Below are 17794 nucleotides of genomic sequence, written 5' to 3'. Positions count from 1 at the left end.
GTGCCAGCACGCTTGTGAGCAGCTGTGAAGGACTCCTAAAGAAAGGCTTTCAAATAACAGGTAATCCAGAAAAGCATTAGAATTTACACATGACACATATCACGTATTCCATGAAAGTCTGGGCTTGAGCAAAAAGACAAGCCTGTTCCACTGACACTGCTTTCTTCCTGCCAGCCACACTAGCAGTAGGCTCACTGAAGGAAGAGTAAACTTGAAATGAAATTTTCCACTATTATAACCAATGAGAAGTGATTGCCAGAACACGGGCAAATAATCAGAACAGTCTGTACTGGCAAACCCAAACAGCCTATGCAAAGCTGGCCAAGAGAGACGCAATTAAATGTGCACCACCTTCCCTGCATTCCTTTGTAATTAACTTTTATTCATTCTTGCAACGAGTAAAGATTTAAAATGTAACAAACAGGCAGAATACTTACCTTTCACCTATTAAAAGAAATATTTGTTTAGAATGCACTTTTTTCCTCACTTCCTTTTCAATTAAAACCTAACATTTGTAACATGGATTAATTCTAGCAAATATCAAGTCTGATTCTAGTTCAAGTGACAAACTATTGCCAATAGTCTGAAGAAAAAATATGACACAGAGGCTTATAGTGTAAACAGAAGAGACCAGGTAGCCAAAACTGTTAAATCCTATTATAGTTTTTGTCACTACTTGATCCATTCAAAATATTGAGAGCGAAAAATTTTCAGGTCTAAGGCATGCCAGAATGTCTGGGCAAACTTGTGGGATCCTGCATGTGAACACTGATGTCTACATGAGCGTGGATATTTGCACTCACGGTTACTGAGAATACACCCTCACACAAGAGAGTCTGTTTACTGAGTCTGCCAGGAACCGTCAAGGTACAGTGCATGTAGAGTCTTTGATACAAGCTCTATCCACACAGGCACTAAATAAGCTGTAGGAAACTTCCACTTTGTATGTGGATTGAGTGAATAGGAAAAAAAGAAACTAAACATAACAAAAGTGTTATGGACAAATAATAACATGATGGTGAAATTTAACATATCATTTCTCATTTTTGCACAGGAACACTCATAATAAATAATCCCACTGGCCTAGAAGAAGGCATTTTAAACAAAACTTATAAAATATGAGATCTTCATGTAGAATGTATGCCTGTGCATTGATTCGAAACCTACTGAAATGTATTTGAGTAGTGTCATTGATATGGAATCCACAGATAAAGTCAGAGACTTCTAACCATTGTTACCAATGTTGAACAGTAAGACAAAGGTGGTCTATCTCCCTGCCAGGGGAGTCACTGATTGTTACCCTTGCTGAGTTGTGAGTGGTCTTTTTTATATGAAATCATATTCAGCATTGTCCAAAAAACAGAAAAGTTACCTTGACATATTTTCTTTTACAGTGGGTATTTACTGCAATTTTTCTAGCTGTCCATCGTACATCTTGAAAAAAACAAATATGAATCACTATGTCAAGTTAATGCTCATGGTTTGAAAACACTAACAGTGGAACAACTTGTCAGGGATGACTGTTAGCTACGCTAAAGGATTTTAGAAGTGGACAAGATTTAAGGCTAAAATCTGGAGTCTTTTCTGTTTCACATACATAATTTGAGTATTTCAAAGGGAATTAAGAGTGGACAGAAGGATATTCACCCAAGAAGACACTGAAGGATACAGATACAGCTTAGCCAGCTCCTATACCATCTTCTCCAGAGGCTCTGGACAAAGGAAATGTTGAGGAGGAAATACAATCTAAGGATGCAGTACATTCACTAACCAGTCTAAATTATTGTAAAGGTTTAAAAATTGCAGCACCTGCTAGAATATTCTAATTTAAACTGGGAGGGGACTGTGAAGATCACTTCCAGAGACCAAATATTTCTTTTACATTGAACATGGGACATGGTGAACAGAATTTCTCAATAAAACTTTAAGAAATTAAGAAATTATTTGAGGTCAGTAATACCTAAACACACTAAATGATAGCTATACCCTCTTCACTTTAATGTAAATTTTGCAGTGTATCAAATGGGACAATTTTCAACTATGTCATGTTTGTCAGTTGTCTCCTACAGACACCTGACAATTTAGTAGCAGATTACCCTTACATAATCATAGTGACATAATAGTGACTGCACTTTTGAACGTGTTTCTTTTAGTATGTGTCTGTATGTAAAAACATCTCCCATGTCTCAGCAGATGTGTAAGCATCGGCTTTAAACAATAATTGTTTATGGTCAATTTCAAGAAAACACACTTCTGTTCTTTTACACTTTGTCAGATAACAAATATTTTTCTAGGGTGTTATCATGCTTAATCAACTCCTACCATAACTTTTCTGTTTCCTGCTACTCTGTCCTGCTAGGCAGAATCTGAAGTTATGTCACGAGCATGAGCTATGAGGAAGAAACTACATGTTGAAACGTGACACGTTATTCCAGGAAACTGGTAAAGACACAGTCAGATTCAGATAGGTTTTGACTTTCCTGTTCCTGAGTACTTTTTTGCAATAGTCAGCAAAACAGATAGTGATGGAAGATTTGCGAAATGCAATAAGCTGGTCGTCTGCCAATAAAGATCTTTCCATTCCAGATTTTGATGTACATCTGGCACTAGTGTACTTCCCATCACTGGAAAATGTCCTCTCTATCCTTCAGGTATGTACTTTTGATGTCTAAAAGCCTAGGTTTACAAATCAGCCACTGTTAATAAACACATCAGTTCACAACAGTGCTTAGAAACAGCACTGAGAAAGGCAGCCTGCCTCTAAAAATAAATTGCATTTGTCAGGTTTTGGGATATTTTAAGATTCAGCTTGAAAAAAAAAAAAAAAGAGAGAAAGCAAAAGGAGAAGCTAAGCTTTCCCAAACAGTTCAACAAATCTGAAGACAACATGGTATTTTCACAAGAGGAGGGAAGCCACTGCAAGTGCGCACAAAGAAGCAAGCTGAGCCCCTTATGTGGCCCCTCTGCTCTAGTCAAGCAGCAAAAGTGTAACCAACATCACCTGGAATGAAAAATATGGGAGACAGATAGTTTTGCATTATCTGATTGGCCATGGTAACAGAACACTTTTCTTATCCACAGCCGTGTGACACAGAGCAAACTTCACAGATTAACTTTCCACCTATAAAGACGAGAGTACTTCTCGTAAACTGTCACTGATTTCTTTGTTTACACAGGAAGATAAATTAGGAGACATTCGTCTTCCTGTACATAACATTTTAGCCTCAAAGAAGCACACCTTAGGCATACTGGTATGCAGCATTACTAATAAATAGACTGGAAAAATAACAGCTCAATGTAGCCACTCTTGCTGTATCATGGATGAGAAGATATACTGACAAAACGATCATCTTTCTTGATGGCAGAGGGAGTATAAATAGAAGGTAACTTGCTGGAAGTTAAAATCTTCCTTCTCTTTACTTTCTCTCCTCCTTGGAAATACAAAGCAACAGAATATGTCAGCTCCTGTGATGTCCTTATGGTGTCGAAAATTATGGAAATACTTCACTTGGAGGATGATGTATGGTCACTGCATAACCCAGGGTAATTACCAGGGATTAACACACAGGCACAAGATGGTAATTAATATATGTTCCCCTCTTCAGTTCTCAGCCTTGAGGCCAAGTCTGACCTCCTGGCACAAACTGCTGTTTCTGCAGTTGGATGTCCCTGTTCAACCCATGCCCTGTTGTGCCAGGTTCCTTTCAGCAGCAATGACCAGTTTCCAAGTGACCGTGTTCAATGTTCCCTTTGCAGAAATAAAGCCAGTGGTTTTAATGTGAGAGCTATAGCCTTTTCTTCTCATCATCTCCAGTACTCAGCAGACTATGGCTGTCAGGAGTAGCCTAGCAATCTCAGATGTGCTGACTGCTTAAATCCTCCTGTACTTTCACAAGGAGGAGGGATATGATGGCTGTTACACTGATTCAGGTTTCACAGTGATTTTGTACCTTCAATGCACAGACTGAATAGAAAATATTATGAACTGTTACCACCCAGTGGAATTAAACTGTCACTTAACATTTTTTCAAGTTCATTGTAACAATCCTGCACTGTCATTTCATCAATTCGTCAAGAAGTCTGAGCAATGAACAAGTTTCATATGCAGATTGAACAGCATGACATACAGCAGAAAATCACTTATCAAAGCAAATGGCAAAGCTAGACTGAGTGATCCAGACACAGGAGAAAATTTCACAAATGAAATACTATTATCTTCATGTTTTTATTGTTAAGGCTACATTTGCTGGCTCCACAGGATATTTTGGGAGCATGTTTAAAACGGACAGGAATAAAGACACAGGCATTCAAGCCTTTCTAAGACTACATCTTTACTACTCCCCCAAGAGAGAAAAATGCATTATTTTCTCCTGATTTGGACAATACATATAGATTAACTAACCATTGATATTGTGAATTATATGTAGGTTAGCGAATAAATAACACCTACAAATTGAGTTGGTTTTGGACTCCACCTTACTCCTACCATCACCAGGGCCCCTAAATCAAAGCACCATAATAACTGATGGTGTCTTTTTTTAGCTAGAAAAATGCAGCACACAAAGAGGTTCTGGTAACAAACACTGACATACCTTCACTGCAGCAGCTTGCTGGAGCTCTGTAAGAGAGTGTAAGTTGTCCAAAGCAGACAACTACCTGTCTTTCTACAATAAATGTATGTAAGAGTTAATGCACAGCTGGGCTGTGATCCTTGGCCCAGGCTTTTGGACAGCACAGTGACAAAAAGCAATATCTCAAGTGGACTGATCTCCTAAGATGCAGAGGCTTACAAAACTGAAGTACCTAAACTCAGCAGCATACCTCATTTGTGAAAAGGCAAAATAACAACGGTTTAAGAGAACTTGGTAACACAATACCTCTGCATGAGCCAGGAAGCTCCATGAGGCCAGAATGGGATTCCTTCAGTGTGAATCTAGCTACATATATTCTTGTGTTATGTTTCACAAAATCCTTAACTGCTCCTGATAGTAACACCCCATTGTTAAATATTTTTGAGGAAAAAAAGAAGTGCCTTAGCAAAAATAAATATGATAAATACCAACCAACATACTGGGATTTTACCCTTTGCACTATGAGTTTGTGTCTATTGCCAGGCTACCTAAAAAAACCGGGGCTTACACAACCACACTTTCCTTGTGGGTTTAACTGTTTCCTGCTGCCCAGTAAGTCTACCTACTCACTAATTTCAAGTCAGACACAATTAGGGGATCAACATCCAAAAGACATGGAAGCCTCAGTTACTGAGTGAGAGTGAAGACCCCTTAGACCTCCCTGAGAGAGGCTGCAGTGGGAGTTCAAGCTTTATTTGGTTTGCAAGGGTGCCACCGTGTGACACAAAACCGTTCCCAGAAAAAGGAGACAGGAATGTCCTCCTCAAGGCACGCCAGCAACTCACTTGAAGAGACAGCGATTGCTATGAAGCCCTTCTGCCCTTAACTTTGAGCCCACTACCATATCTTTCAGAAGGTCCTCTCCAGGTTCCCCTTGGAAAGTGTTGTTGGGAACTCCCTTCAGCAGACCAGCAGGGAACATACACCCGCAAATGGGACGAGAAAGAAAGCAAGAAGGGCAACAGCTAATCCTGGAAGCAAGCAGCCTCCTACTGAGTGCTTTGGTGTTACAGCGCGACAGGTTTTGTATGCCTTTGCCCTACATAGCTGTGAAGATCCCTCTGGCACTTCTATGTCAATAGGAATAGTATTTCCTGGCAGTTTCCAGCATGGGACATTGTAATCTGCCTGTTCTGTCCTCCTAAAATGTCGGCTGGAGGATTCTGATCTGTTTTTCACTTCCTGACCTAAATTGCTGTGATATAAATAGCAGCCAGGTGTTAATTAATTCCCATACGCATGCCTGTATGTGGATGACGTATTTATATACATGTGCGCTTTTATGGACAAGTCTTTTCTCAGTTACTATAGCAAAAGTAGGTCTTACACAGATAAGGACCAGATGCTTAATTAATGAGATATCTTTCTGCCTCAAAGGAAGTGTACTAAACCATACACACTGGGGATGCTGCCTCTGCCACTGTATGAGGCCAAGAACCCCCTGCACGCTTGGCATGAATTCGCAACAGAAGCCTCCACAGTCTGTGTAATTGGAACCTGTGGTTTACCTCCAGCAAGGCTTTGCCCCACTCCATGCTCCTTGTGGTGAGTAGGCCAAGTATTGTTCACTAGCAACTTAGGCAACTGAACAGGCCATGGCAGAACCTCAGCTTGTGGACACAAAAGGAGCTGTGCTGCCAGGACGCACATGAGTAGCCAGAGGATGACGAGCCACAAGACGACAAGAGCCTGCCAGGAACCTGCCCAGTGGGGAGCACTTACCTGAGGCATATCAGTAACCAACTAAAGGTAAATTAGCGATTTAGTCCGAAGTGAGCTTCTGGAGTGAACCTCCTGAAGATGCCCACCTGCTGTGCTCTGGTTCACACTGCGGAGCTGTGTTGGGGCAGATGCACCAAATTACTTTTGGATTAAGCTACACTAGGAAATGCACTAGAGGAGTGTGGTGGGTTGACCTCAGCTGGACACCAGGTGCCCACCCAGCTGCTCTATCACTCCCCTTCCCAGCCGGACAGGGGACAGCGTAAGGTGGAAAAACAGCTCACGGGTTGGGATAAGGCAATTTATTTAAAGCAAAAAGCAAAGCGGAAGCTCGCGCGCGCAAAAGCAAAGTGAAGTGAAAGATAACACGGTTTATTCTCTACTTCCCATGAGCAGTGATGGTCAGCCACTTCCAAGAAGCAGGGCTTCAGTACGCATAACAGTTCCTCAGCAGGTAGCCACTGGAGACAATGAATGCCCGCCTTCCTGCTCCTTGCCTTAGCTTTTATATCTGAGCTGACGTCACATGGAGTGGAATATCCCTGTGGTCAGTTTGGGTCAGCTGCACTACTTCAGTCCCCTCTCTGCATCTTGCCCTCGATTGAGGAAGGAATGTTACAGTGTTGGTGCTGTGCTCAGCAGTAGCCAAAACACCCGCATGTTATAAACACCATTCTAGCTCCCAATGCAAAGCACAGCACTGTGAGGGGGGCTGTGGGGAAATGAACTCCAGCTCAGCCAGAATGAGCTGGAGCAAACCTAACAAGGAGCAAACCTAAGGCTCTTCACATAGTAATCACCATAGTGTGGACTTACCAGGACCAAGCATTTCTTTTGGGCTGGACTATTATTCATGTATACATAGCCTGAAACCAATCTCATGAAAAATCAGTAACATGGATGTGTACATTACAGGATGCTGTGCCAGCAGTACATGGCATCACAGCCATATCCAAGAACTAGGATATGAAGATACCGCATGGCTGTATACTATGTATTTGTGGTGCACAGAATCTCAGAACAGTTAAAGTTGGAAGGGACCTCTGAAGAGCCTCTAGTCCACTCTCATATTCCCAGATACATGTTACACATGTGTTGGCATTTTTTTTTTAATTAAGGAAGCCATGGTCCTAGACAGTTAGAGGTTTGTAAAACCCACAAATGCTGGTCCTAATTTTCATACTCAGAAAAAACACTGATATTTTTTTCTTGGACTGAGAAGCAGGCTTTCAGACTCTGTATGGGTTGAACCTGGTATATAAAGGGTATCTGTGTCTGCCTCTGTGCTAGCCTGGCACATCCATACTAGTGCTCTTCTGCACCCGAGATAATTAGCTGGAATAAGAGGCAGTCATTAGCTTGGATACAATGCAGTTACACCACCTTCAGGAGCTAAACTGGTCCCTGGTCATGTTGCTCCTCCAGATTGGAAACATATACCAAAAGTGTTAGTCAATCCCTCTAAGAGGTGCTGCATGAAACACTTGTCCAAACGAGTAAGAATGAACAGGTTTGCTCACAGCATCTGCCAAACAGCCTTTGTGAATGATGTGCAGTGTGTCAGAAGCTTACAAGTGCACGTGACTTGTTTACTGTTTAATCTCTGTCATTGTCCCTGCAAGAGAGCAAATCTCCAAGATCCAACCTTAATTCAGCTGCTGGGTAAATGACAGTACAGAAAGTACAATGAACAGTTGGAAAGGCAAACACCAGGGGTTCCTGCCTCAGGGGAGATGAAGTCCACCATCTGGAAACCACATGGTATGGCTTGAGGAGGCCACAAGTAAATCAGAAGTGCAGTCACTCCCAGTTGTGAGGCATAACTTTGGCAGTAGGGCTGTGAAACTAACTTGATTCACAGAGAAATGTAAACTAGCAGGTGCTGTAACTCCCCTTTGACCTATTTGCCTGTCTTCCCTGGGATAAATGTAAAGAAATAAATTAATGTATTTACACTTTTGACAAGTATCAGTTTGAATGCAGGTTTTACTTTTAATCTTCTAAGTGTTCTAGTACCAAACTGACCATCTTCTCACTCACACAGATTTTACACTTTGATACATCACTGATTATTCTCAAGAAGCCAAAGAGATGATTGATTAAATCTAAATTTGCCCCAAAGTACCTGCTTCAGAGGTCCTGTCCATTATCTTCTTATTAGAGATGCGGTTCATAATGAGCTATCACAGAATAAGAAAAAGCTCAATTCATGGATGAGCCTCAAGGACCCTGACTTTAGTAGCGGCAGTTGTGTGATGCTCCTTGAACAGAGTCAGGCAAGCAGGCCCTGCACCTAGATATGGTTACCAGTATTAAAAACCAACACTGAAAAACTGCAGTTGCAAAAATCAACACCACAAAATATACTAACATGCTGTGAGATTGACAGAAAAAAAGGCTCAATACTTCTTGGAAGTTTTGGAAACAACACCAGTGAACCAGCTGAAGACAGAATCAGAAATGCATTTGTATGCAGCCAGAGAAGAAGAAACACTCCAAACTAAAAAGAGCAGTACTGAAGCAGAGAGACTTGGCATAACCTCATCTCAACTGGCTGTTTTCATAGAGACCCTAGATGAATCACCAGTGCCAAGTGACAGGGCAAGAGAATTATTATTAAAAAAGGCAAAACAGAAACCACAAAGGACTGAAAAGAAAAGATGGACAACAGAGATGACACTTTGAGTATATTGACATTTGGGCCCCTCACTGCAACAAAAATGGTGAGGCAATGGAGCATGTAGAAGGCCAACAGAGCTGGTAAAGGGGCTGGAACGCAAGTTTTGTGAGGAGCAGCTGAGGGAAATTAGATTGTTTAGCCTGGAGAAAAGGAGGCTGGGGCGGGGGCTTTATTGCTCTCTACAACTTCCTAAAAGGAAGCTGTAGACAGGTAGGAAAAATTTCTTCATAGAAAGGGTTGTTAAGCATTGGAGCAGGATGCCCAGTGAAGTGGTTGGGTCACCATCTCTGGAGGTACTTAAAAGATGTGTAGATGTGGCACTTAGGGACCTGGTTTAGGGGTGGACTTGGCAGTGGTAGGTTTATGTCTGCACTTGATCTCAAAGGTGATCATGAGATTCAATAAGTCCAAGTGCAAGGTGCTGCCCCTGGGTCAGGGCAATCCCAGACATGAGTACAGACTGGGAGAAGAACTTGAGAGCAGCTGTGCCAAGAAGGACTTGAGAATTCTAGTGGATGAAAAGCTGGACATGAGGCATCACTGGGTGCTTGCAGCCCAGAAATCCATCCTGAGCTGCATCAAAAGACGTGGCCAGCAGGTCAAGGGAGGTGATTGTCCCCCTCAACTCTGCTCTCCTGAGAATCCATGTGGAGTACTCTGTTCAACTGTGGAGTCCTCTGCGCAGAAAAGGCATAGAGTTAGAATAGGTCCACAAAAATTATGAGAGTTGGAGCATCTTTCCAATGAGGAAAGGCTGAGAGAACTGGGGATGTTCAGCCCGCGGATGTTCTCCTGTTTCCAGGGAGACTTTATTGCAGCCTTTTAGTATCTAAAGTGGGCTTCCAAGAAAGATGGGGACAGAGTTTTTAGCAGGGCCTGTTGTGATAGGACAAGTGATAATGCATTTAAACTGAAAGAGGGTAGATTTAGATTAGATACAAGAAAGAAGTTTCTTACAATGAGGGCAGTAAAACACAGGAACAGGTTGTCTAGGGACATGGTGGATGGCCCTTTCCTGGAAACAGTCAAGGTCAGGTTGGACTCAGCTCTGAGCAACCTGATCTAGTTGAAGATGGCCCCAGTTATTGCAGGGGATTTGGACTAGATGAATTTTAAAGGTTCCTTCCAAACCAAACTCATATTTGATTCTACGGTTCTCAATAAATTTAAATCCTTACAGGAATAGCCCAGAGTTTAACTCATGTTGATAAAGAGTAAAAAAAGCCACAGAGCTGAGAGCAGCCTGGAAAAACTACTGATTTTTAACTTGGTGGTTTTATTTTTAAAAAGTCAGGAAATTGATCAGTTGCAGTCACACTAAAAAAAGATATGTTTTGAGTTTGTCAGCAAAAAAAAAATAAATTAAAAAAAGCAAAACACAAAAAAAGACAAATATTGCTTTAGTCTACACAAAATGTTTCCGTAATACATAGCAAAATCTTTTCCTCCATATTGGAGGTCCCACCATTTTAGTCTTCTAAATTGAAGCTGAAACTAAGTATTTGTTTTTGAAAAATAAAAACTAAATGTTTTTAATTTTTAAAATCTCATTCTATCATATTTTATTTAAAATGCTTCAATTAATTTGATTTCCCAGACACATCAGTGAACCTGAAATACTGCATTTTTTTTAATTCCACACTGTTCTCCTAAAGATGCCTCCAAGTAGCCTTCTTTTATGCCTTGGTTCTTTTATGTTCTTCCTTATGAGAATACCCAGTTTGGAATTGCTTATGCAGGAACCAAATATGTTAAAGATAAAAGTTAGAAACTATGATGATCTTTGAACTTAGTCTGTTTTCTTTCCTAAGCACCAAAACATGTATTGTAGTTAATTGTCTTAAGACTTTTAAGCACACTGACAGGCTTTAAATTAATACAGAAGTAGGATTAAATATATAAAAGCACACTTACTTTTATTGCTTGTTGCCTCTGGAAATAGCATTTTAAACTAATGAGCCCGAGGCTAAAATTGTGTGAACTACTGTACTGAGTTGGAGAGAGAGGAGTTTCATTAGCAGATGGACAATAACAGAGATGATGGATTTGACACATCCAGCCAGTATTTTCAAGAACTCATACAATTAATTGTTCTAAATAGCAGGTATTGCAACACATTCTGCTGGGGAAAGGGATGTAAATCACACAGAAGATGAAAAGGTATTATGAGAAGGTACTGCAGATGTAGGCCCCCTTGTTAGCACTGTGCCTTCACTCCATACCTCTCCCAGGCACACAGATTGCTTCTGTATGAAGCCAACTCTTTGCAGAGATAGCCTAACACTGCAGGCCAGTGTTAGTGTGGGCTCTGCACCCTCCTGCTTAGAGTCCCAGTGTTCCCACTGTCATCTACACGGAGAAAGAATCCCCCCATGCCAACCATGCTGCCACACAGGTGAGAGGATAGAGCTTTAACAACAGCCTTTTTTAAACAAAAAAAATGAGACCCTTTAAACACAGATTTATAGTTATTAGGGATCTTGGTTGGGACAGCCTGTAGATCGGGGGAAACAGGAAAATGAAGAAGAGAAAATTAAATGCAGTAACTTGCTAGTATAGCAATACAGTACCGCTTCGTATGCGGAGTTCTTAGGGCATTGAACACATACGTCTGCATATGCATTGTACATATGTGTTTATCTCACAGAAACCTACAGCAAGACAGTCTTTTGAAAATTTCAATCATTTTTTAAGGAAGCATGATATCCCTTTAGGCTTTGTATATCTAATCCAATACTATAACGTGCTTTTTCCTAAAAGTTCAGAATAAATAATTCCCTGTAGACCGTATAAGAAGTATATTAATTCTTGTGTGTCTATAAAAGGATTGAATATGTTCAAAAATGGAGTTACATCTAGGTGACAACTTCTTTTTGAAAGTGTACCTCATGGTCAGACTGAAGGCTGGGGCCATGAGAACTATTGTGTCATTAGGTTGGTTTTAAGGAACATGAGTTATCTCCTGAAAAGCCTAATTCTCTTTCATTGAAATTGATGCGAGATTTGCAATTGTCCACAGTGAAATGAGGTCAGAGCCACAGCTGATATGTCTAATTAACAGGCTACATCCTCCCCATCTGTCCTGAAAAATGTCTAAGAGCATAGGGTAAAACATCTCTATCCTATGTTGGTGCTGCATAAAAATAACAGCAAGAGCACTTGTAAGATTTCATCCTTTGAAATATCTAAACATTTGTGCCAGAATAATTCATCAAGTTTCCATGTAGAGAAATTTTGTGGGTAAATTACAGAATAAGAACTCAGATGGCAAGAAATCTGTGGGTGTGCTTATTGTATGTATTGTGTCAGATCCTGAAACCCCACTCCCCTATGTAGGCGCCTGAACCCTACAGTGAAATGCAAAGTTAGTTTTTCTGACTCACTTAGGTGTGTCCTGTTGTCTCCAGGCTAGATGCATAATAAATGCTGGCAATCTCCCTTTCAGGCTTTGTCTTGACAATGCAGAAAATGGCTTATAACTCCTACTCCAAGACCTAAACCCACCACAGCTGCATAACTAAAAAAATAATCCTGTGTAGTAAAGTAATTCTTAAAGTTCAAATTTGTTCAAAAAATGTTGACAGCTTAACTTGCATTCACAGGGCTTGATGCCAGGTAAGTATTTATTATTTGTACTTCCTGTGTTAACTTATGTTGAATTGACTAATAATCATTTTTCTACAGCTAATATAAAACCTATGTAAATTCCATACTATATGCTGTGGCTAATTTTAGAGAAACCAAATATGCTCCCTGATCTGGACCAAACTTCTATTGTTTGGTGATCCAGAAGCACTGACAAACAGTACTGATGATGCTGCAACTGCAGCTTCAGAGACAATGCAACTTAGGATGAAGAAAGAGTATCTATAGAAATAGGATGTATGAACAAGCAAGTTTGGAGAGGAGGAATAGACCACAGATCAGGTTTTTTTGTTTCATTTTGTTTTTTTTCTTGTTAAGTGAGATATTGATAAAGTCAAATACCAGAGCAGGGGTCTCTGTAGTTTCCATGTGGTTTATCTACTACTCTGAACAGAATAGGAGCACTGCATTTGTGCCATTTCATGTTACATAAACACCATTTATATTAAGTGTACATAAAACTGAGAAGCACTTAAAACTATTTCACTAGTCGAACCACAATGCTAAGCAATTACCCAGACTTCTGTCTATAAAACATAATAATGTTTCAGACTATTCCACTTCACAGGATTCATTCTGTAGCAGGGTGCCTCCACACGCACACCCAGACTTGCCTGTTAACTGTGTACCACATATCCATACGGGCAAAATCTCTGGGCTTTCCACAGACCTTCCCTGGAGCCATTCTCTAGAACTGAGAGAAACGGAAATGGAAGAGCCCACATCAGTATTATTAAACTCTCCAAAATATGGTGATCATATCCAAACTGTCCACTGGGAACGCCCAGTGGCCCACACTGACTCCCTAACCTGTGGACTGGGAGAGGGGTGCCTGGCCAGACCATGGTGGGCTGCTCTGAGGCTGACCTGCACACAGAGGGTTGAGCTCCAGGCTCAGACACCTCCTCTGTCTCTGTTTAATTTGCTACTACAGATGCAGTGATAGTGTCTCCTAGTGGCTGTATTCTTGAAGGAACAGACCCAAATCCAGACTTCACACCTGAAACTCCCACTCTTAAGAGGTATACAAAATACAAACACATCTCTAGGTTTTCAGAGTATTTAAATCAGAATCAAGCATTTAAATCAGAATTTAATCACATTCAAATAAGTAAAATAAGTAACTTAAATACTCAAGGTTTAATATCTGAGTTATAAAGCTGATTTAACATCTAAACCTTATCTCTAGGTTACACTAATCTGTGGGGTTTTTATTAAAAAAAAAAAAAACAAACCAACAAAAACCAACAAAACAAATCAGTAGCAAGGTACTGCATTCTTTCCCTTTTGAACAGTAACACTGAAGTGAGAGATGAGAGCCATAATAAAACTACACGAAGCAAGGTGTTCAGGACTTTGCTCAAAGGTCTGAAGGCAGACATGGGCATCAATTGGATCAGAGTCAATCTCATTTAACCTTAAGGTTCTACCAAGACCCTGTAAAAGCAATGGAAATGCTGAAATGCCCTGCTATGGTAAATCTCCATAGATCAACCTACTGCATAGTGAGCCCTATGCCATCCACCACAGCCTGCAAATATAAACTAATGTTGTGGGGTCTTTGAACCACACTAAGCACTCATGAAAGGCAATGGCAGCACAGGTAAGAAGGTCAGATCTCCCAGCAGCACCCTGCCTGCAGTCATGGCCAGCAGAGGACATTTAAACAGAGAACATAAAACCAAGAAACCCTTAACAGCATCAATACTTGGTGCTAGCCCTTCCTCCTTGAACTAGCTATTTTCCATTTTCAGCACACACTGAACACCAAAAACCCAACTTAGTGATGAGATCTGTATTGGGGATTTTGTGAAAGAAAGACTTAACCATCAAGATAGAGACAGTGTACTCAACAGTCAGCCAAAACCCCACTAGCTGAAACTAGAATAAGGCAGATTCAGAGGATGCATGGGTCTGATTTTGCCATGTTGTTGAACACTTCCTTTCTCCCTTTCTACCAGCTGAAGTTTCCCATTGTCCACCATCCTCCTGAAACAGAAAGATTTGTGCAGCAAAATTTCAAACATGGATAAGCGTAACCTGACAGGACATTGAAAGAAAAGGAAATAACAACTGGAAAGGCGCAGACAAGGAAATCTTTCCTAGCAAAATCCAGCTTTAAGTGACCACTACTTCTTAACCATGGAATACAGAATTACCTTCCTCTGTGTACGTATGCCTTTTGTTGTCCGTCAAGTATCCTGTCACATCCCTGACATCCTCACTTTGGAGATTTTATGTAAGCTCCCTTGTTAGAGGAGAAATAACTCACTGCAAAAAATGACTGTGGTTGGAGTAGTTTTATCACCACAAAACAAAGCATTTATATATTTCTGATGTCGACTGACATATGTAGCTGAATATCCCAAGAGCCAACAGACACAACACCTTTGTCCCCACCTCCAGCAGGTCTTTCTCCAATGTACCTGTGTGTGCCTGACATACACTACTCTGCTTGCAGCAATGGGCACTCTCTGCTACCGCTCTCACATTGTGCCACTGCCGGTGGAAAGCCTTCTTTAACAACGTCCAGTCAATGTTCACTTTCCCCGATGATCCTTATGATGCCTCAGTTTGCTGACCTTTACACCAGAGTGAAAGCTAATCTCTGTCCTCAGCTTTTTACTTGAGGGGAGAGAAAGATGACAATTCAGTTTTGGAAGAGCTTCTCACTGGTAAAAAGGGATTGACAAGTGAAATGCTTCCCACTTGACTTGTTTTCCATACCTCCTTCAGCTATCACCAACCACTAGTTGAATCACATCGAATAACAGTTTCAGCTTGTCTTAATCTAGGTAAATTTCCTAAAAGGTTTGCGAGCAAGGCCTAAACCTTTTCTTTTCTCATCCTGACAATTTAGCTCTGTTCTGTAAGGAAAGCAAGAGCATGCATCCACTGAAACCTTTTTGGTTTTGGCACTCTGATCTCTTTTAGCCCATGTGTTCATCCAACTTCTTTTAAAAGTACCTCTCTTTCTACACACATTTAAAACCTTCTTTTATCCAAAGCTGACACATTTCTCTAACACAGCCATCTCTTGTCATGTCTCCTTCTATTAAACTCCTGCAAAACAACTCCCGCATTCTTCCACTGATCCAAAACAAGCACAGATCTCTACAGCCACCTTATGTGGGAATACAAAGACAGGTGACTACAGCATCCAGAGGAGAATGATAGTTGGAGTAATCCAAGGATACAGAAGGGACAGAGCTGCAACCCTATGGATGTAGGATCATTCTTCCATCTCTGAGCGTCTTCCTCATGGCTCTGATCATTTGTTGACAGTATCTAATTAAGTGATTTCATTGTCAGAGGAAATGCTGTATAGGGCAGGTTAAATTACTGGGCTGCTACCAAAACAAAAACGCATAAATTTAGCGCAGACATTCCATGCAAAGGCAAAGTAATAGCAAATGGTAAGTTTATTACTTCTGTCACAGTCCTGTGAAAAGCCAGAAGAGCCTTACAGATTTGCACTTTGTCAGTCCTTTCTCTAAAGCAACCAAAACTAATACTTTCTAACATTCCACTCCTCCCAAGCCAACTGCTTGGGGGCCACTGCACAGAGAGTCAGTTCCTTCTTCTGACCAGGTAACGGGACACTTGTGTGCACACTCTCCCAGACACGTGTCGAGTTATTTAAATCAACTCAGCAAGTCTTTCAACCTGAGACACAAAGGCAATATAAACTGAGCTCCCTTTTGCACTCTGTCCTCAAAGAGTCCTATCCAGAGCAGATCATGCTGATACAACATGACAACATCCAGGGATAAAGAGGAGGCTCACACTAAACGCAGTCTAATACTAGCTAGTGTTATAAGAGGGCAAGCAGAGATCAAAGAAACCTTTTTTTTCCTACTACCAGTTACTCTATAAACTGAAGAAGCCTCCAACCCTATCAGAGAGCAACGAAGTGACTGATTCTTGCAATCCTGGCATGGGTAGGGAGAACAGTTTCCTTCTGAGGGACTACCAGAGCTGAACTGTGTTAGCTTTTCTTTAAAGCTTCTTGTAGAACCCTTTGCCCTTCCCAGCATTTCTCTTGCTAGCACTGTAACGCATTTGGCACAGAACTACAAAATTGCACAACTCCTCGAGTGGAGAAGTTGGATTTGTTTGTTGCCTTTTTAAGGGATGGCTGGGGGGACAGGTCCTTGATTCTTTTTGAAAAAATAATAATAATTACTATTATTATTATTATTATTATTATTATTACTACTACTACTATTATTACTATTCTATTTAGGAAACTGCTTCCCCCTCCCTCTTGAGTTAACCATTCACTTGGACTCTTCTTTCAGGCAGGTGGTTTAAGCTTGATCTGCCCTCCAGGGGTTAAATAAAGAAGTGATGGGAGGAAAACCAAGACCTTTTCAGTGGCTCATATTTGAAATTCTTTCTCCCCTCTTCCTCTTCTATATGTGGCTAGTCTGCTTCTCGTTTCCTCTCGCTCCCTAATTATTCTGTTAGGGAATGGCGAGGGGCAAGGATTAACAATGAAGCAGATGACAGGAAACTGTTACCAAAAGAACAATGCCGGGCATCTCCCCCATCCTCCCGTTCCTCCCACCCAAGAGACGGTCCCCCTCACCCTTCTGTCGATGCCATGGTTCCGAAAACCCCCCTGTCTTCTCAAGAGTCCAAGGGATTAATTTGGACAGCAGGGCGCGACGGAGGTTGGCTCTTTGGTATAACCCTCGCTCACGTCTGGGAAGGAGCACGCAATTCCTTGTAATCCTGGGGGCTCCGCAGGGCTAGGATCCGGCAGCTCCGCTCCTCGGCTGTCCCCCACCCCGCCGTCCCAGAGCAGGCTGTCGGTGCCCCGCGGCCGCCCAGCAGTGGCCGGCGGGGCGAGGAGGCGCTGGCACCTGGGCTGCGATCCCCGGCGCCCTCCCTTCGCCGCGGGGAGCGTGTGCGTGTGTGCGCGGCTGCGAGCGGGAGGTGGGGGGCGACTTCACATCGGCGCGGCGCTGGCTGAGGCTGGATTGGAAGGTTTTAGCCCTCGAGCCGTGGATTTGCAGTCAATCCCTCTCTATTTTAGGCACGGGCTGACATCACGAGCCGTTGTTACTCCTATAAATCCCCCCCAACAGCTCCTTGGCAGCGGCGGGGGGGG

The 17794-nt window shown here is 41.7% G+C and overlaps 1 protein-coding gene across 2 annotated transcripts in view; it reads right to left on the bottom strand.

The window, feature by feature from the left end:
• The window catches only part of SLC1A2 (solute carrier family 1 member 2), a 90741-nt gene extending 72975 nt beyond the window's left edge, over positions 1-17766 (bottom strand). Inside the window, exon 1 of one of the 2 annotated variants that reach the window (XM_027642485.1) lies at positions 17270-17766. In XM_027642485.1, coding sequence (XP_027498286.1) covers positions 17270-17286 — 17 coding nt within the window. In that variant the 5' untranslated portion in view covers positions 17287-17766. Of the gene's footprint in view, positions 1-15066; positions 15303-17269 lie in introns of those variants that run through there. The other variant, XM_027642488.1, reaches the window with a different exon arrangement.
• Positions 17767-17794: the final 28 nt, after the last annotated feature.

Source organism: Corapipo altera, unplaced genomic scaffold (assembly GCF_003945725.1).
Source record: "Corapipo altera isolate COAL_440 unplaced genomic scaffold, ASM394572v1 23b, whole genome shotgun sequence".
Classification (NCBI taxonomy): domain Eukaryota; kingdom Metazoa; phylum Chordata; class Aves; order Passeriformes; family Pipridae; genus Corapipo; species Corapipo altera.
This window is presented reverse-complemented; position numbering and strand designations above follow the sequence as displayed.